We start from the raw sequence: 20,174 nt of genomic DNA, 5'->3' as shown, positions 1-20,174 counted from the left end.
CTGCTGAAAGATCAGCTGTTAACCTTATGGGGATTCCCTTGTATGTTATTTGTTGCTTTCCCCTTGCTGCCTTTTTTTTTTTTTTTTTTTTTTTTTTTTTTTTTTTTACGGTACGCAGGCCTCTCACTGTTGTGGCCTCTCCCGTTGCGGAGCACAGGCTCCGGATGTGCAGGCTCAGCGGCCATGACTCACGGGCCCAGCCGCTCTGCGGCATGTGGGATCTTCCCGGACCGGGGCACGAACCAGTGTCCCCTGCATCAGAAGATGGACTCTCAACCACTGCGCCACCAGGGAAGCCCTCCCCTTGCTGCTTTTAATATTTTTTCTTTGTATTTAATTTTTGAGAATTTGATTAATATGTGTCTTGGCATGTTTCTCCTTGGTTTTATCCTGTATGGGACTCTCTGCACTTCCTGGACTTGATTGACTATTTCCTTTCCCATATTAGGGAAGTTTTCCACTATAACCTCTTCAAATATTTTCTCAGTCCCTTTCTTTTTCTCTTCTTCTTCTGGGACCCCTATAATTTGAATGTTGGTACATTTAATGTTGTCCCAGAGGTCTCTGAGACTGTCCTCAATTCTTTTCATTCTTTTTTCTTTATTCTGCTCTGTGGTAGTTATTTCCACTATTTTATCTTCCAGGTCACTTATCTGTTCTTCTGCCTCAGTTATTCTGCTATTGATTCCTTCTAGAGAATTTTTAATGTCATTTATTGTGTTGTTCATCATCGTTCGTTTGCTCTTTAGTTCTTCTAGGTCCTTCTTAAACGCTTCTTGTATTTTCTCCATTCTATTTCCAAGATTTTGGATCATCTTTACTGTCGTTACTCTGAATTCTTTTTCAGGTAGACTGCCTATTTCCTCTTCATTTGTTTAGTCTGGTGGGTTTTTACCTTGCTCCTTCATCTGCTGGGTGTTTTTCTGTCTTCTCATTTTCCTTAACTTACTGTGTTTCGGGTCTCCTTTTCACAGGCTGCAGGTTTATAGTTCCCGTTGTTTTTGGTGTCTGCCCCCTGTGGGTAAGGTTAGTTCAGTGGGTTGTGTAGGCCTCCTGGTAGAGGGGACTTGTGCCTGTGTTCTGGTGGATGAGGCTGGATCTTGTCTTTCTGGTGGGCAGGACCACGTCTGGTGGTGTGTTTTGGGGTGTCTGTGACCTTAGTATGATTTTAGGCAGCCTCTCTGCTAATGGGTGGGGCTGTGTTCCTGTCTTGCTAGTTGTTTGGCATGGAGTGTCCAGCACTGTAGCTTGCTGGTCGTTGAGTGGAGCTGGGTCTTAGTATTGAGACAGAGATCTCTGGGAGAGCTCTTGTTGATTGATATTACATGGGGCCGGGTAGTCCCTGGTGGTCCAATGTCCTGAACTCGGCTCTACTACCTCAGAGGCTCAGGCTTGACGCCTGGCCGGAGCACCAAGACCCTGTCAGCCACACGGTCGGAGTGCCTTCAGAGTTGGAGAAGCTGGCCGGCAGTGGCTCTCCTCTGTGCTGCACATTAGAATCACCTGCTTCTTCCTTGTTTTGCCCCAGAGGCAGTGTTCCACAGAGACATACAGTAGCCTTGAAAATAGTCCCAGCTCTGAGATGGCTTTTTCTTTTCCTTTGTGCTTAGTCGGGTTTCACTTGCTCACAGGGGGCCACGTGCAGAGGCCTCACACCCATCTCTTCCGACCGGAGTTCCTAGTGCGGAATGGCTTCCGCCAGCACCTCAGCTCAGGCGGGCCGTGTGCAGAAGTGGGTCGGATGACACTGCAATCCAAGATGGCAGCCCAGGGCCATGTGCAGAGAGCTATTTTCACATGTTTTTACACAAATGAGAGCACATCATACAGGCAGACCTTGTTTCATTGCTTTTTTTGTTTGTTTGTTTGTTCGTTTGTTTTTACAAATTGAAGGTTTGTGGCAACCGTGCACTGAGCAAGTCTAGTGGTGCCATGTTTCTAGTAGCATTATTTTTAATTTAAATTATGTACATTTTTTAAGACACAAGGTTATTGCACACTTAGTTGGCTACAGTATAGTAGTATGGTACATATAGCATTTGTATGCACTGGGAAACCAAAACTTTAGTGTCACGTACTTTATTGTGGTATTTGCTGTATTATTATTGGTCTGGAAATGAACCCACAATATCTCCAACATATGACTGTATTGTTTTGTGCCTTGTCCTTTCACTTATCAACGTATCTTAGAGATTAGTCCTCATTAGTAGGTAAAGAGTCCTGGTTCTTTTTTCATGGCTGCATAATATTCCATTATATTGCTCTGCCATGTTTATTGAGCCAGTCCTCCAAAGTGGATACGTGGTCCATTGCCAATATTTTGCCGTGACATTGCTATAATGCATGACATTGTGCAAATACCTCATTCACAGATGGGTGGGCTTATCAAAAGAATAAATTCCTACTAGCAGAATTGTTGACTCAAAGGTCATATACATTTGTGACTTGGGCAGATATGGCCAAACTGCTCACCACAGGGGTTGCACCATTCCCACCTGCTAAGTAGGTGAATGACTGTTTCCCCACAGCCTCACCAGCTTGGTGTGTTATTAAACTCTTCAGTCTCTGCCAATTTTCTGAGAAATGTTTTAACAGCTGAGTCAATACGGTGAGAGTGGCTAGATCTGGCTAGAGATTAGCAGAGCCTTTTTCTCACCTAACAGACCAGACCAGAGCAACCCTGGCATGTGAATTTCCCACCCCTCCACTGCACCAGAGCAAAGTGGAATGGCCACTCAGCAGGTCATCCTCTTCCTTCCCTCCACCTGTCCCAAGCCCTGGATGGCACAGGCCAAGTTGCCAAGCTCTTTCATTCATGATTAAATGAATGTTTACTCTATGGACAGCACCTTTCACCACTAGCCCACATAAGCAATGACTCATAGCCTCTCTAAGTAGCTTCACAGGGGAGGATGAGACATTCCAGAGCCTCAGTGGGAATTGCTTTCTTTAGCTGCTGATGGTTGGGAAGATAAAGACATCAGGGATTCCACAGTAGGTCAGATCCATGATGCCACCAGCCAAGCACGCCCCCTCTTGCAGGGACACCTGGGAATGTTTGGTGGACAAGCACAACTGTAGCCTTCTCTTATGCTGTCCTCAAAAATCCAGGCCATACTGTGAGTGTAAGGACTATTATTATCCATTAATGATTAAATGAACAAATAGAGCTTAAATTTTCTTTACATTTTCTTTCTTAACTGAAAGGAAAAGGTGTTGCCATAATGCAAACCCTCCCAAGACAAAGGACAGAAAGAGGTAGCCTCAGGCCAGATCCAGGCTGTAGACATGATTTGTTAAGTCTGTACTATATTGTCCTAATTGACAATTTATGTTTGTACTTTGAGTTTATTGCCAGTGTTTCAAATTTTCATGTAATTATCACATTTACAACTTATCTTACAAATGTGGACAGCCTAGCTACATTGACCCTATATTCTTATGGGGCAATAATCTGCCTGGACTGAGTAACAGCTCTTCCCACTACACAGGGTGTGTGCTCTCCAGTTTGTCACAATTCCCACCACTCTCTATTGTGCCCCTCTCATTACTGCCAACTGTTCATTGTCATTTATCATAACATTAGTGCTGTTGGTTTTCTTATAATAGGATGAAAGTTAAATCTTTTCATATCCATGTCTTTATTATAAGTGGCAGGTAGAGATTGACCAAGAGGTTCACACATTTCAGGAAAGATGCGAAAGATTTCATGTTTGTGAGAATGAAGAATATTCTTATGTGTTTAATATGCAACCATGTGTTCTGTCTTGAGATTACCCAGCTGGCTTTACTGATTTGCCTTACCTACCTGCCCCCTCTATGTATCAGAGTTTGGGATTGCTGGTCTGCAGTAACCCCTGAGATCTGGGGTAGAGGGAAGAAGCAGAGGAGGCCTTGACCCCACCAGAAAGACCCTTAAAGTCCTGCTGAAATTTGAGTGATAGCACGATTATGGCTATTTCAGAGGGTCCATATTGGTTAGACAGTGACAGCTTGAAAAACATAAACTTGAACTTCAAGCCAGAGGAGTAGGGTTCAATACTGGGGACAGGACAGGGAGATTAATAGGACCAGAGAGGGGCTTCCCTGGTGGTGCAGTGGTTGGGAGTCTGCCTGCCAATGCAGGGGACATGGGTTCGAGCCCTGGTCTGGGAAGATCCCACATGCCGCGGAGCAACTAGGCCCGTGAGCCACAACTACTGAGCCTGCGCGTCTGGAGCCTGTGTTCCCAACAAGAGAGTCCGCGATAGTGAGAGGCCCGCGCACCGTGATGAAGAGTGGCCCCCGCTTGCCGCAACTAGAGAAAGCCCTTACACAGAAACGAAGACCCAACACAGCCAAAAATTAATTAATTAATTAATTTTTTTTTTTTTAAAAACAGGACCAGAGACCTTCTTTGCAAGGCATCATGATGAAATGATCAGTATCTTAGTCTATTTGGGCTGTTATAACAGAATACCGTAGACTGGGTGGCTTATCAACAACAGAAATTTATTTCCCACAGTTTTGGAGGCTGAGAAACCCAAGATCAAGGCACTGGCAGATTCAACGTCTAGTGCAGGCCTGCTTCTTGGTTGATAGACAACCATCTATGGCTGTGTCCTCACATGGCAGAAGGGGCAAGGGACCTCTCTGGGGTTTCTTTCATAAGGGCACTAATTCCATTCATGAGGGCTCACCCTCATGACCTCATCACCTCCCAAAGGCCCCGCCTCCAAAAACATTACACAGAGGTTGGGTTTCAACAGATGAATTTGCAGGCGACATGAACATTCAGTCTATAGCAATCAGGGGGAGGTGCTGAGAACCTGCCTTAAGGCCTCCTCTAAAATGGAAGTTCCATTTCCTTGGAGGAGAAAGGGTGCTGGAGAAAGGGGAAAAGACAGTCTTCCTGAGGTTAAGACAGCCAAACAGTTTTAGACATGGGAGCTCCTGGAAGCATGACATACAGACCAGCAGTGCTTGGATTTACATTCACTCCTTTATCATTATCAAGTCCTCACTGTAGTCCGTGACCCAAAAAAGGTTCAAAATCACTGGCCTGTGAGATTATCCAGGCTCTGCTGTCTAAGACTCAATTTTCCAAATGCCCCTCAGAAATAGAGCTGAAAAGAGCTGGAGACCCAAGCGCTCAGTTATATTGGAGTCCCAGTGCTAAAGAAACAGCCCAGCTACCTCCTGCTAGACACCCTCACAGCCACAGTGCTCAGAAATGTTTCCCAGGCTGAGCAAATTAACAGAAAACCCAATGTGTTTCCTTCTGACCTGAAAGACCAGCTCCTATGCTTAGCCTCTTCTCTACCTGCTCAAAGCCACTTTACCTGGAGCTCCTGGAATCAGCTTCCTTCCTCCCAGTTGTAACCCACATTTGCTGCCTTTTTAGGCAACGGTGGAGGGGGTAGCGTTGTTAATAACACAAAGAGAGACCCAGCCACTACCTGCCTTCCTGAGTCACAAAGAGACAGGAGCTGGTGGAGGAGCAGCTGGTCTGCCTTTTCCCCAAGGACTGGGCAAAAGGCAACAGAGCCCAGGTGACACAGGGCAGATGCAGGCTAGACATGAGAAAGAACTTCCTGACTCAGACGACTGTTAGGTCCCTGAAGGAGTAGTGTGGTCTGTCCTATCCTCTTTGATACTCTTGTTTGTCCAGACTCGAGGAAAATCGAGCCATAGAGGCAACTTCTCTTAAATTAGCCTCAGAAGGCTGAGATGTTAATCTTTACCTAGCGGTTATTTCTTTTGCTAATAGTTTGGGTCAGCAATGGGTAGAGCCAGTGAGACTCAAGTCCCTGGTCACTAGAACACAGTGTGTGAATGACTCTGTGATGCTTATCTTTAACATCCCCTTGCAAATTGTATCTGGCCTGGGCTGGTGGATGGAATGAATCGGTTCACCCATCACACAAAAAATAGTCACCCAATATCTGCCGCCTGCGCAGCTCGGGGTGGAAGCAAAGGTGAGTAAGCATCGCCCTCCCTGCCCTTGAGACCTTCATGGGTGAATGTGGGGAGACAGACACATGGACAGTGCAATTAATCCTAAAACAGAGAGGGACACAAGACACTGCGGGAACATAAATACCTCAGGCGGTATCAGGAAAGGTTTACTGGAAGAGGTGACATTTGATCTGGGTTTTGATGATCATGTAGGAGTTTGCCTAGAAGAAAGAGGGGAAAAGCATTACAGTTTTAAAAGGAACAGCGATGGCTGATAAACTATGTTTCTTTTTCTTGCTAAGGATTATTATTTGATTGCTGAGGTTGTCTTTGATGCTAATACCACCTGAGACACATATTGAGTTTTGACACTTTCTGAAAACCCCTTACATAATAACCCTCCTAAGTGGAAATGCTACCCTAGATTAAGGACATGAGAAAGTGCTGTTTGTCCATTCCCCCGCAAAACCTTAGGCTCTGAAACAAGCCCTTCTCTGCTTCCCTTCTTATTAAGCATCTATTTTTCTTGCCTGCCTGATTTGCTTTCCTAAGGGGTAGGGGTAGAACCGTGCCCTGCTTGGGAGCAGAACGTCTATTTTCAGATACTAATTAAGCATCCATCCAATCCTTAGGGGGTGCAACGGGGGGGGGCCTGGGCCTGGGGGAAGTGGCATTTCCATTTGGGTTTCTTCCTTCTTATTCAGCCCGCTGCCCCTCTCTCCAGCCTCTTACTGACAAAGGCAACAAGGTAGTCAGAGAGATGATTCTTATTTTGAAATCTCCCTCCCCACCCCATCCCCACCACCTCCTCGAGAACCTGGCATTTCCTCACCCCTGGGGACATAGGGCTTGCTAGCTTTCAAAATGTCAGAATCTGCTGAGAAGCTTTTCCCTATTTCCAGGTAAGTGTCAGCATCACCCCAGCCTCTCTGCGCAGCTCCAAATTATAAGGCAAAAGGGGAGTGCTTATGGGCTCTCAATCTTCACAGGTGTCCAGAGCCCCTCTGGGAGTAAACACCCCAACCGGCCAGCTGCTGCTGGCTTTGCTGATGACCAAACGGGGCCAGCCAGACCCAGCCAGGCTGTGTCTGGATGAAGGCAAACCAGCACAGTCCTCTGCCTCTCAGCGACAGCCCAGCGTGCCGCAGGGAAATCTTCTAAGTCAGCCCTGACTCACTGCATGTAATGATGTCGGGATAAAAATAACAATAACGCTGATAACAATACTACCCTGCAGGGGGTGTGGTCACTCTAATCCCTGGACTCAAGAGCTCAGCCATGGGGTCAGCCTAGGTTTGGCTTCCTCCTCCTGGTGACCGTGGTCAGACAACTGATTAGCATCTGCGCTGAGGCTCATAGTGGCTTATGGGCTCGTGGAGTAGTGGGGAGGAAGAAATGAGATACTGTATGAAATGATAGCATCTGCTGTCACGATAAAAGCTAACATTTGTTGAGCAGAGGCAGGCACTGTGCCAAGCACTTTAGATCCACAGCCTCATTTCATCCCCAGCCCAACCGAATGGAGTACTGTTATCGTTCCCATTTTACAGATGAATAAACTGAGGCCCAAAGGGTTGAATAGCCTGAAGAAGGTCACTTGACTAGTAAGTGGGCAAGATGGGACTTGAACCCAGGCCATGGAGCCCTAGAGCCACTCTTAACTCTACAAGGCCTGGCACAGAATAAATGCTCCAAAAAAGTTCATTAGTGTCATTATTATTGTTGTTGTTGTGATTTGGCTAATTATTATATTGCTGATCTAGGCATCATATTGCTAATTTAGGTAAAGATGTATTGCTAATGATTATATTGCTAATGTGAGGCAGATAGGGCAAGAAGCCCTGTCCCCATTTTGCAGATGACACCCTTGTGGCCCAGAAAGGGAACGCGACCCCCCACTGAGTCTTGGTGACAAAGCCACGTCTCTTTCCCTTTACGACGACATCGTCATCCCTGTCAATCATTCAAATCAATGATGTGTATGGCATTTACCTCCTGGGGCCAAGCTCTAGGAATACACAGAGCAGGGAGCACTAAGACCTAGATGGAAAAAAAGGCAACTTCGAGGGCCTGGATTCCAGGCCCAGCTCTGTGGCCTATCGGTTGTTAATTTGGGGATAGTCAGTTTACTTCTCAGAGCCTCCATTTCCTCATCTGAAAAATGGGTTACCATGAGGAGTCCATGCACTAGTGGATACGCAGTGGCCTAGCTTGGGTGAGGCACAGAATAGGCATTTACTGAATGTCACTTGAAATGAAATTGCAATGATCACGGCCCTTGAGTTCAGAGCCTAGAAGTCATCTTTTCCTCGAGTATCTGCCTCAACCCCCAGAAACAACCGGTCTAAAGACAAGCTCCAGACACAGACGCACACGCAGCAGTGCTAAGTTATCACACTGTGATAGTTGCGGTTTCGTAGACTCATGAGCAGATGTTCCCCGCAGAGCCCGCCTGGCTGGCTCTAGCAGATTCCACTGGCTGCATTCAGGGTGCCTTCCGGGGGGGCCTGTCTCTGAGCACTTGAGAAACCTCTTATGTTTTGAGATTAGTCTCTCTCTGTGGGAAGGTGCCCCCAGGTCCCTAATGTAAGTTGCAGTTAACCCCATTTCTGCCCCCAACTCTATCGGGCCAGGTATCCTTTGCCTTGATCTTGCTCACGACCAGAGTGAGACACTCAGGTTGGATTTTCCCCAAAGCATTTTCAGTACCCCCGTCCCACTTCCTTGAGTTACCAGGGGTTCCTGGATTGCCCTCAAACAGGGCGCAAAGGATGCTCTCCAGGAATTTTTATTGAACAGAGTCCCTCAGAGTTCCCAGCGGCAGCAGAATCCAAATCTTGCTGATGTTTCACATCCCTCCACCCAGACCATCACCTGCTCAGTGACCTCCAGGGTCTTCCTAGGTCACTTAGTCAAGGGACCAGCTTTCTATGACCTGCTGCTGTAGGTGGTCTGAGCCAGGGTGGAACCAGGAAGTGGGGCCTATATTGATGGGTGTTTGGGTTCAGTCCTGCTGGAATTTCCACATTTTTTAAAAAAATAAATTTATTTATTTATTTTTGGCTGCGTTGGGTCTTCGTTGCCGCACTCAGGCTTTCCCTAGTTGCGGCAAGCGGGGGCTACTCTTCATTGCAGTGCGGGGGCTTCTCCTTGCAGTGGCTTCTCTTGTTGCGAAGCGCGGGCTTCAGTAGTTGTGACTTGAAAGCTCTAGAGCGCAGGCTCAGTAGTTGTGGTGCCCGGGCTTACTTGCTCCACAGCATGCGGGATCTTCCTGGACCAGGGCTCGAACCCGTGTCCCCTGCGTTGGCAGGTGGATTCCCAACCACTGCGCCACCAGGGAAGCCCTGCACGTATTTTGTTCACTGTTTGTTTTAATAGTGAATATATTCAATGCAAGCTGTTTGAGTGTCGTCCGTGTAGGACAATGACATTCTAGCTCAGGAAATCAGTGACTCCAATCTGTATGCTCATTTATGGCATCAGACCGTATTCAGATTCTTTCCCCAGATAGGCCGAGTTGGGTCAGAGTCATTTTTTCCTCCTCTATTTACAAATGGATATGAGCTGCCAAAGCCACCTTCACATGGAGATTCTCGGAAGTCCACAGGGCCCCACCCCACTTCTATTTTCTGAGGGTCCCAGGATGCTTAAGAGGTAAAAAGTCCAAAACATGATCACCAAGCTTGTTGTGCATTTTAAATATTTATATTTAGCAAGTTGATGCTTTTAAGAAACACACACAGTACAATGCAATATAATAGGGATGGGCCACAAGATAATTACAGGGTTTCTCAAAATTAATTCATAGTGTACATTCTGGTCTGGCAATGGGACCAAGTTTAAAGTTGTCTAATATGCTGATCATCTTGTGAGATCATTGTGGCTACAAGCATCACCTCATTTGGAGAAAGCAACAACAAGCTAACTTCAAAACCCCTTGGGACTTCCCTGGCGGTCCAATGGTTAGGACTCCCTGATTCCACTGCAGGAGGCGCGGGTTCAATCCCTGGTCGGGGAGCTAAGATCCCACATGCAGCCCTGCAGGGTCAAAAAAAACACAAACAAAACCTCACCTCCAGAGGCCCTTGTCTGTGAACCCAAACTGTGATGAGTCTGACTCCCAAGCACCCCCTTCCGTAATCATCCTCCACAGACTATAGAACACGGACCATTGAATCAGGGGGAAAGAGAGAGAGTGGGGAAAGAATAAGCCATTTCAAGCTTCTGTGGAGTTATTATAAAGAATGAATCACCTTAGAAATCATGCTTTGAATACACTACAGGGAAATTATACTCCAAGGTACTTAACGCTGTTGGTTAAGTTTTATAAGTAGCAATTTTTTAATTGCACGGGTGGGTGCGTACTTGCTGGTTTGCGGGCCCGTGGTTCTAGAAACTGAGCTGCCACAGCTCCCAACCGGGTTATACCTGCTGCTCTGAGGGGTGGTACCCACAGATTGGAACAGTGCCGCCTGGGGCTGCAGCTAAGGGGCTGCAGCATGGTGTGTGGTATCCAGGCCCTGGTTTGGATGGCCCGCTGCCCGGCTCAGCCCCAGCGTGCTGCCCTCATTTTACAGCAAGCCAAGCAGGGCAAGTCGCTGAAGGCCTATGAGGGAGGAGCTGGCGCTGACACCAACAGTGAAAGAATGAGAACTTACTTGCTTTGTACAGGTTTGGGCCTCAGCTCCTAGATTCGATTCCCAGAGCTGTTTTCAGGAGGAAGCACCAGAAACTGGGTGGCTTAAACAACAGGAATTTATTAGCTCAGAATCTGGAAACCAAAAGTCTGAGATCAAGGTGGCTACGGGGTTAGTTCCTTCTGAGGGCTGTGAGGGAAGGAGCTGCTCCAGGCCCCTGTCCTTGGCTTGTAGATGACGGTCTTCGTGTTCACATGGCGTTCTCCCTGTATACGTGTCTGCCTCCTAATTTCCCCTTTTTGTAAGGTCACCAGTCATATTGGATTAAGGCCACCTTAATGACCTCATTTTAACTTAATTTCCTCTTTAAAGACTCCAAATAAGGTCACATTTTGAGGTCCTGGGGTTAGGGCATCAAGGTATGAATTGGGAGAACACAGTTCAACTCCTAACAGTTCCTAATATGTCCCAGTTTCACTGTGAGACTCCTGGCTGTGACAGCCCACAATCGGAGGAGGGCAGGGTGCCTGGCCTCTGTTTCTAGATCTGCCAGATTCTGACGTCTAGCATCTATCTTCCTGCCTTAAATTCCTCCCTCCACGTTCCCCCCACTTCCACTCCTTACTTCCCGACGTCTGCTAAAAGGCTCGCATCCTCCCACTTACCTAGACCGGAAGCCTCCAAGTCATTGTTGACTTTGTTCTTTTCCCTCCCATCCTCTCATGCTACAAGGCTCTTGTCCGGCTTCTGGCACCCCAGCTCCCATCTCCTGCCTTCCTGTCGTCTGCTCCTGCAGCGGTATTTTCCACCCTCCAGGCCCCTCCCCTGCACTGGTGCAGCAGCCCCCTCCTGGGTCTCTGAGCCTTCACCCTCTCCCTCCTGTAGTCCCAGCAGTCACATACTTCCTAAAATTCAGCTTCGATAATGCCACCCCCTCCATAAGGCAGCTTCTCCACTGTCTACTAAATCAAGGCCGAAGTCTTTGGCTTAGCATTTAAGGAACTCCACAGTTTTGAACTGCATTTATTTATTTATTTAAACATCTTTATTGGAGAATAATTGCTTTACAATTTGAAATGCATTTAGACCTTATATTAAATAGCTCAAGCTGCCAAAACAACAGCCACAGATTCAGCCGCGTAAACAACAGAAAGTTGTTTCTCACAGTTCTGGAGGGTGGTGCCAGCATGGTCGCATTTGGCGAGGGCTCTCTTCCTGGCTTGCAGACGGCCACCTTACACAGCCTGTGCACACAGGGAAAGAGAGAGCGAGCGATCTCTCTTCCTCTTCTTATGAGACCACTAATCCTATCAGATTAGGGTCCTGCCCTTATAACCTCATTTAACCTTAAGTACCTTCTAAAAGCCCTATCTCCAAATATGTCACACTGGGAATTAGAGCTTCAACATATGAATTCGAGAGGATACAATTCAGTCCATAGCAGACCTCAAATGAACATGTTGTTGAACACGTAGTGTGTGCTGGGCACCGGTCTAGAGACTGGCAAAAGAGCAAAGTGGATGGTGAGTAGGCAAAAAACTGTATCTATATCTAAACATCTATAAAGATATATGTAAATCTATATAAGATAAAGAGATATAACTACATACCTTCATGTGCAAATACATATATACTCATAAACCACAGGCAGTGATAAGTGCTATGAATAAAAATAAAGCATGATAAAGGGGCAGAGAGCAACAAGGATGGGATGCTGTTTTAGAGAATGATCAGGAGTGATCTCTGAGTCAGCAATGTTTAAGTGGATGGAGACATAAGTAAGATAGGTTAGCTTTCAGCCACTGGAATTTAATCCTTCAAATCAGGAGTCTGCAAACTTTTTCTGTAAAGGAGAGGATAGGAAATATTTTTGGCTTTGTGGGCCATCCCATCTTAGTCTCCATCACAACTTCCCCACTCTGCCCTTGTATTGCAAAAGCAGCCATAGACAATATGGAAACAAGCAAGGTTGGCTGTGTGCCAATAAAACTTTATTCACAGACACTGAAATTCAAACTTCGTGTAACTTTCACCTGTCATGGGGCATTATCCTTCTTTTGACTTTTTTATTCAACAAGTTTAAAGTGGGAAAACCATTCTTAGTCCATGGGCTGTACCAAATTAGACGGTAGACCAAATCTGGCCCATGGGGCCACAGTTTGCAAACCCCTGCTTCAGAGCATGCAGCTAGATGCTTCTCCCAATAGGATGGGGATCACTGTAGGGCCTAGAACACAAGTCCCTGGCACATAGTACGTATTCAGTGTGTATTTGTTGAAAGAGAGGAAGTAGGGAGGGAAGGAAAGGGGCAAGGAATGAGGGTGCCGGGGCTCCTACAAGCTGAATTCCTGGCTCAGGGCCCCAGGCTGACATGACCTCACCTGCTATCTCCTCTTGGGTTGCGAGATCATTTCCTTCCATTTCCTCAGGGCCTCTCTGCAGGCTCCCCAAGCAAAGAGGTGTTGACAAAGCCTTTGAAATGCCCAGGAGCTCAGAGCCTCCTTTGCAAATTTAGGAACAGGCATGGAGGAGCCCTCCCATAGAACCCACTGAAATCGAGTCAGTGTCTCCCGCGACCTGAAAAGCTTCCATTGTCTACCCCAGACACAAATCCAGAAACAAACACACAGCCGCAGCCCAAAGTCCACTTGTGCCCCATCCCCAGCTTAACAACCCACAAGGGCCACTAATCTGAATTTTTAGCTTAGGTCCCCACTCAGAAAAGTCATTTGCATCCCCCATGCAGGCCCCTGACTGCTATATTAATCTCCCCATTTGTCCCCTCCTGCGTCATCTAACATTACTGCTGGCTAATTAAAACATCAAAGCCCAAGTACAGCAGCCCTGCCAGAGGCCTCCTAATGCCTGGTTTCAAGTGGGCAGTTCACACAGCCTGGGGTGCGGAATGGCACACCTCGCGCCTGCGCCCCCCGTTACTTGTCTCGTAATGACCACCCCTCGCACATCTGGACCCTCAGCACGTGGCCTCTTTTACTGCCTGTTATCTCACTCCCTCCACCCTGCCAATGATGGCTGCCTGCCCACCGGCCACACCCCACCCCTCTCTTCCTCCCTCCTTGTCAGGTTCCCCACCCTCCTGCCCTCCTGTCACCTCCACGGGTCCTGGGCCCGACCCCACCACCAACACCATGTCTGTTATCCCCACTGTGGGATTCCAGCTGCCCCTCAACCTCCAGGGTGTTAAGAGAGAGAGTTTCTAAACGGGCTAAGTGACGCCCTTGCCTAGGGAGGACGGCTGGGGCGCCTCCCATGCGGGAAAGGTAGGATTTTATTTTCTCAAGGATGCAGGTCATCGGCACAATCAGAGGAGTTTGTCACCACAAAGCCCTGCCCAGAGGTGCCCTCCATCACCTGGACATCTGCTGGAAGACGCAGGAGTGGAAATAGAATCCGAAGTAAAGAAGTTTAGGTTGTCTGGACGGGCCTTCCAAGGAGGTGGAGTTTGGACGTGGCTTCACGTGGGGACATGAGTAAAATAGCTTAAGAGTTTAGCAGGATAGAAGGGCAAGTAGGGAATCTGCCTATTCCCTGTTAGGGAGTTCATCGACATCATTCTCCTGCTCCCGGGGTGGCACTACAGCAGTAACGCTTATAGCAGTAGTCGTCGTAACAGGACTACGAGTTTTACTAGTAGCAGAACAATGATACCAACAGTGATGAGGAATGGCTACCATCTAGGAGGCTGTTGCAATCACCCCAATGAAAGACGATGGAGGCTTGGACAGGGTGCTGGCCAGTAGATGGAGAGAAAGGGGACCAAATGGATTCTAGAGTTATTTAGAAGGCTAAAATGGATGGGAGTCGGGGATGGATGGGGGGGTGGGAGATAAAGAGGATGATGTCCAGGAAGCTCCTCCCTGTGGCACATGCACAGGTGGTGGATGGGTGGTGGTGCCCAACACTGAGATGGGAGCCACTGGGGATGACTGGGTCTGGCCAGAGCAGGGAGGTGTGGAAGATCCTGAGTCACAGTACCTTCCCGTTGTTCTCTGCCATGGCTCCCTGCACTGTTCTGGCATGATCTTTAACAGTGACATGCTGTCACCTGCCTCCTGTTCCCCAAACTCCAACATGGCAGCATGGACGCTTTAGCACAGAGCTCTTCTTCCTTGGCCGGAGAGATGGCCATGCCTCTCACTTCTCTGCCAGCAAGACTGTGCTCCCACCTCTTTGCCTGGTGAACACCTACTTATCCTTCGGGTCTTGACTTAGAAGCCAAATACTCTGGGTCAGGCGCCTCTTCTGTGTGCTTCCGCAGCCCCCTACCCGCTGCCAACGTCCCGTGTTATAGCACCCGGTTCACTCAGTTATAGTGGTTCATTAAATCCCCATCCCCATTGGACTGTGAACTCCGTGAGGGCACAGATCACATCTGTATGTTTGTCACTGTAGCCCTGGCCCTTACTGACTTGCCTGGCACATGGGAGATATTCAATAAGTACGTGTTGAATGAATGAATGAATGAGTGAGTTGTGCGTGATCGTCAAGAGGCAGGATAGTCAAACAGTTCAGGGCATGGTTTCAAAGGCCAGACGGCCAGGCTTTGACTCCTGGCTCCAGCTGACTAGCTCTGTGGTCTTAGACAACTTAGTTAACCTCTCTGTGCCTCAGTTTCCTCATCTGTAAAATGGGGATGGTGTTGCTTGGAACATAGCAAGTGCTCATTGAATGCTGGTTTTCAGTAGTTGTCCTTCAGAGTTCCCTGTGATTTCTGTCCTAGGCTTAACCTGATTTAATCCTAATTCACAGCTCCCTGCCAGCCTGAGCACCTCCAGGCTGATGAGACGTGGACCCTGCCTCCTTTGTGACTTCATCTCCTTGTACTCATCCTCACTCATCCACTCCAGCCACACTGGCCTCCTTGCTGGTCCTTTGAACTGAGCAAACTCATCCCTACCTCAGGGTCTTTGCACTTGCCTCTTTCCCCTCCACTTTGTCACCATTACCTCCCTCTGTATTATATTCTTATCACCACCTGAAATTATATCATCCACATATTAGTTTACTTATTATTTACCTCTGCTTCTCCTAAAACGATGCTCCAGAAGGACAAGGATCCCGACTGCCTTGTTCACCTCAGTGTCCCCAATGCCTAACGGTGTCTAGCACATATTAGGGGCTCAGTAAATACAATTTGAATGTGTGAATGCCCTGCCTCAAGGTCACTGCCCACTGCTCTACTCTTTGGCCTGAGTGACGCAACATCGTCTCATCTTCTCCCCTCCATTGCTCGGCCATTGCAACAGGGTGTGCCTGCTGCCTGTCCCTTAGAGCTGCGGATGCTTGTCTGATGCACGAGCACACCTCTGCCCAGGCAGGTAGACAACCACTCAGAAACACCCAAGACAGAATATGATCCTTATCAATGAAGTTCATAAGGGATGGGCCAACATTTGTCAGCCCAGGCTTATTCCCGCTCACCTACTGGACAGTTTGCTTACAGAGGTGAAGATAAATGGAGCACTGAAGACATTCAAGGTGGAGAGAACAGGGGCTTCCCTGGTGGCGCAGTGGTTGGGAGTCCGCCTGCCGATGCAGGGGACGCGGGTTCGTGCCCCGGTCCGGGAAGATCCCACATGCCGCGGAGCGGCTGGGCCCGTGAGCCATGGCCGCTGAGCCTGCGCGTCCGGAGCCTGTGCTCCGCGACGGGAGAGGCCACAACGGTGAGAGGCCTGCGTACCGCAAAAAAAAAAAAAAAAAAAAAAGATGGAGAGAACAGTAAGTGCAAAGGCCTGAGGCAGGGACATGTTTGGCCTTTTTGAAAAGCAGAAATCTGAAATCGGGGGAAAGTATTCTATGCTTCAAACCTTTCTCACAAAAACTTTTTGTTTTCCCAGTACTTGCCCGGAATGGTGAGTTCGGGCTATGGCAGGAAGGCCCAGAAATCCAAGTAACTTGACCCAGCCTCAGGTTTGATTCCTCCGCCCTGAGGGCTGTTATCATTTGAAGACACTGACAGTGTTCTTTCAGTCACTTATTCATTCCACAAACTTTCATTAAGTCCCTGCTAATGTGCCAGACCCCGTGCTAGACTCCAGAGAGACCACCTTTGAGTTCCTGACCCCTCTCCCCAGAACAGAACCTGAACCATTCTTCCACGGTGCCGCCTTCTGCACAGGTAGAGGGACCAAGCTCCCAGCTACCTTGTATGTGTCCATCCCAGAGAGTCACGGACAGCTGGCGACTGGCGACAGATTCCAGGAAGAGCATCACCTCTCCCCATCCCAATGCAAACAATCTTCCAGTGCCCTCAGATGCATAACATCTCATCTTTATTCTCTGCTCCAGCCCCCCGCCTCGGGAAAACAGTCTCCCATAAAGAATGGCAGCCCCTCCAAGTGCCCTCGTTTCCTCAAGGTCAAGAACTGGGAGACCGATGTGGTTCTCTCTGACACCCTCCACCTTAAGAGCACGTTGGTGAGTACCCCAGCAAGGGGGAGACCAGGGTTTCTCAACCCCAGCGATATCCACACATGGGACTGGGTAATTCTTATCGTGGGGACCAACCTGTGCATTATAAGATGTTGAGCATCACCCCTGACCTGTGCCAGCCAGATGCCAGTACCCCCCCCCCACCAAGTTGTGACAACCAAATATGTCTTCAGACATTACCAGATGTCCCCTGGGTGGGAAATTTACCCCCACTTGAGAACCACTGGTGGATACTTACTTGTGCAAATGCTTTTTATTTGTGTCCCCCTGTACTCGAAAGGGGAGTTGCTGGTTCTAAGTACATTCTTTTTCTCTCACACAGTCCGACCACTGATGGCGTTTTGGACAAACCCTTCTTGATTTTCAGTCTGTCCTCTAAATTTTATATATTTTTCAGTCAATCAACCAATCTGTTGTTTTACATTGTTCTGGAAAATGGGCCTCTTGGAGGAATGTTGTATCAGTTAGCTATTGGAGTGTAACAAACTTCCCCCAAAATTAGTGACCTAAAACAACCACCACTTATTATTTTCCACAAGCCTACAGATGGGCTGTGTGGTTCTGCTGATCTCATGCTTCTGCGATCATCTGAGGGGTCAGCTCTCGGCAGGCTGGTCTAGGATGGCCCTGGCTGGGATAGCTCAGCTCTGCTCCATGCGGCCTCTCATCTTCCAGCAAGCTAGCTTGGTCTCCTTCACATGCTGGTTGCAGTGTCCTGAGAGAATGAGCAGAAATGTGTAAGATCTCTTGAGGTCGAGACTCAGAATGGGCACAGTGTCACTTCTGCCATATTCTATTGGCCCAAACAAGCCCAGATTCAAAAGGAGAGGGAAGAGGCTTTACCTCTTGATGAGAATTGCTGTAAAGTCACATAGCAAAGGCTGTGAATACAGGGAGGGGAAGAATTAGGGCTATGTTCTGCAATCAACATCCCACAGACACATTCTAACAAGTTACTATAACCACTCTACTAGCTCCTTCTTGATCAACATGGGATCAAAACATATTGGGGGATTCAGCACCAATGGTTCTGCTTCCCAGGGAATGACAGTCACAAAGCCCCTCTCCCCCCAGTTAAGTAGAGCAAGCACATTCAGGACCTTAAAGTGATGCTTGTCCTTTCCTTACCTGGGCTGATAACCAGGTCCAACAGTGATTAGAAGCTGGTATGTGAGAAATCCGCTTTGGGAATTAGAGCCGGGGAAGCCCCACCACGAATGTCAGATCCAGGTCCACAACCCTACACGTGCCACAGTTGGGTGAAATGAAGCAATAGCCCAAATCTCTTTTCCTTCCAGGGAACAGGATGCACTGAGCACATCTGTATGGGGTCCATCATGCTGCCTTCTCAGCAAATACGAAGGCCTGAAGACGTCCGCACAAAAGAACAGCTCTTCTCTCTTGCCAAAGAGTTTATTGATCAGTACTACTCATCAATTAAAAGGCAAGTTCATGTCTACACTGGGAAGACCGGGTACTGGGTACAAAGACTTCAGGTCCAAATGTGCAGACAGTTGAACCAAGACCTGAGCGTAAGGCCTCTGCCTGCCATGCACAGAGGTCAAAAACTGGTGGCCCAAGGGCCAGATCTGGCCCCTAGAAGTGTCTTTGTTTAGCCTGCAAAGTGTTGCTTAAATTTGAAACTTTTCAAGCAATTCCACGCCTGGGTATATTCCCTAAAGAAACTCTCACACTTGTTCACAAGAAGGCCTGCCTAAGAATGTTCACTGAAACATTGTTAGCATAGGAAAAAAAATTAAAGAGCCAACTGGAAACAATCTCAACTCCGTTGATAGGAGAATGTGTAAGTAGACTGTGGCATTTTCTGTGATGGAATACTATACAGCTGTAAACAGGAACAGGTTAAAACTCTGCATGTTCATGGAAATGGAGCCCCTAAATAACTTTGAGCAAAGGAAGAAGAGGACAGGTTGTAGAAGGATACGTTCAGGACAGCCCCATTTACATAGACTTTCTAAACATGCAGAAAAATACTATACGTGATTGAGGGGATGGATACACACGTGGCAAAAGCATGAGAATGCTAAATGCCACATTCAAAACAGCAGGCACTCCTGGAAAGAACGTGGCCTACGGTGCAGAGTAGTCCCCACGGAACTATAATATATTTTCTTATTAATTTATCATCTCTTAGGCTTGGGACATGGGTATCCATTACATTATTCTCTATACCTTTTTGTAAGCCTGAACCTTTTCATAAGAATTTTTTAACTTTCTAAAATTCAGTTTATTGCCACCATTTAAAAATTAGAAGAGTTGCCTTTAAAAATCAGATTTCCAGTTTCTCTTGAAAGAAGATCTGGCAGTACCAGGCCCCCATTCCTATCAGACAACAGCAGGCTAGAGCAGAGTTGGGGCTGCCCCCTTTGGACCAGGCGTAGGCTCACCTGTTTGCTGCAGTCCCCATCCAGCCAGTTCAGTCCTAGGTACACTGCCGGGCCTTTGTAGGCATTTGAGTTTGCCAGTCTCTGCTTTATGTTGAAACTGTTGTGTCCAGATATCAGTCCAGACTCTGTGGCTTCTGGCCTCTTGTAATAGCTCACTCCTTCCACCAACCTCTAATTTAGTAGAGAGGGTGATGCTCCCATGTGTCTTTTCTCTTCCCTCAGATTCGGCTCCAAAGCTCACATGGAGAGGCTGGAAGAGGTGAGCAAAGAGATCGAAACCACCAGCACCTACCAGCTCAAGGACACAGAGCTCATCTACGGGGCCAAGCACGCCTGGAGGAATGCCTCCCGCTGCGTCGGCCGGATCCAGTGGTCCAAGCTGCAGGTGAGCAGTCAGGCTCAGATACTATGAAGAGCCCTTTGGTGGGGTTGCCGGGGGAGGAATGAGCTTTGAAAGGGGTCAGCTCCTAGCAAGGGCACTTGGTGGCTGTGGTGAACTCTCAGATGGTGATCATGGGGTCCCAAATTCTCAGATCATGACTGTATCTGGCTTATATCTTATTTAGCCCAAACAATCTTTTTGAAAAATTGAATCTGATGTCTCTAGGTAGGGCTTATACTCTCCAGTTTACCGCAGACCCCACTTGCCCCTTTTGTCTCCTCTCTCGCCTTATTTCCCTTATCTGCCTACTCCCCAAAAGCATTAGATTCTGTGTCCCCTGGTGTGATTTCTTTTCCT

General features: G+C 47.8%; 1 protein-coding gene across 2 annotated transcripts in view; it reads left to right on the top strand.

Annotated features, from left to right (window-relative positions):
- NOS1 (nitric oxide synthase 1) overlaps window positions 1–20,174 on the top strand; it is a gene marked incomplete at both ends in the record, with an annotated part of 86,438 nt that overhangs the window by 17,510 nt on the left and 48,754 nt on the right. For both annotated transcript variants that reach the window (XM_082853251.1, XM_082853250.1), the window contains 3 exons: window positions 16,884–17,012; window positions 18,326–18,471; window positions 19,658–19,820. In XM_082853251.1, the coding sequence (XP_082709377.1) occupies window positions 16,884–17,012; window positions 18,326–18,471; window positions 19,658–19,820 (438 nt within the window). The remainder of the gene's footprint in view (window positions 1–16,883; window positions 17,013–18,325; window positions 18,472–19,657; window positions 19,821–20,174) is intronic.

The sequence above is a fragment of the Leucopleurus acutus genome, assembly GCF_964270905.1.
Source record: "Leucopleurus acutus genome assembly, chromosome: 13".
In the NCBI taxonomy this organism is placed as follows: domain Eukaryota; kingdom Metazoa; phylum Chordata; class Mammalia; order Artiodactyla; family Delphinidae; genus Leucopleurus; species Leucopleurus acutus.
Note: the sequence above shows the minus strand (reverse complement) of the source record. Positions and strands in the feature narration are given on the sequence as shown.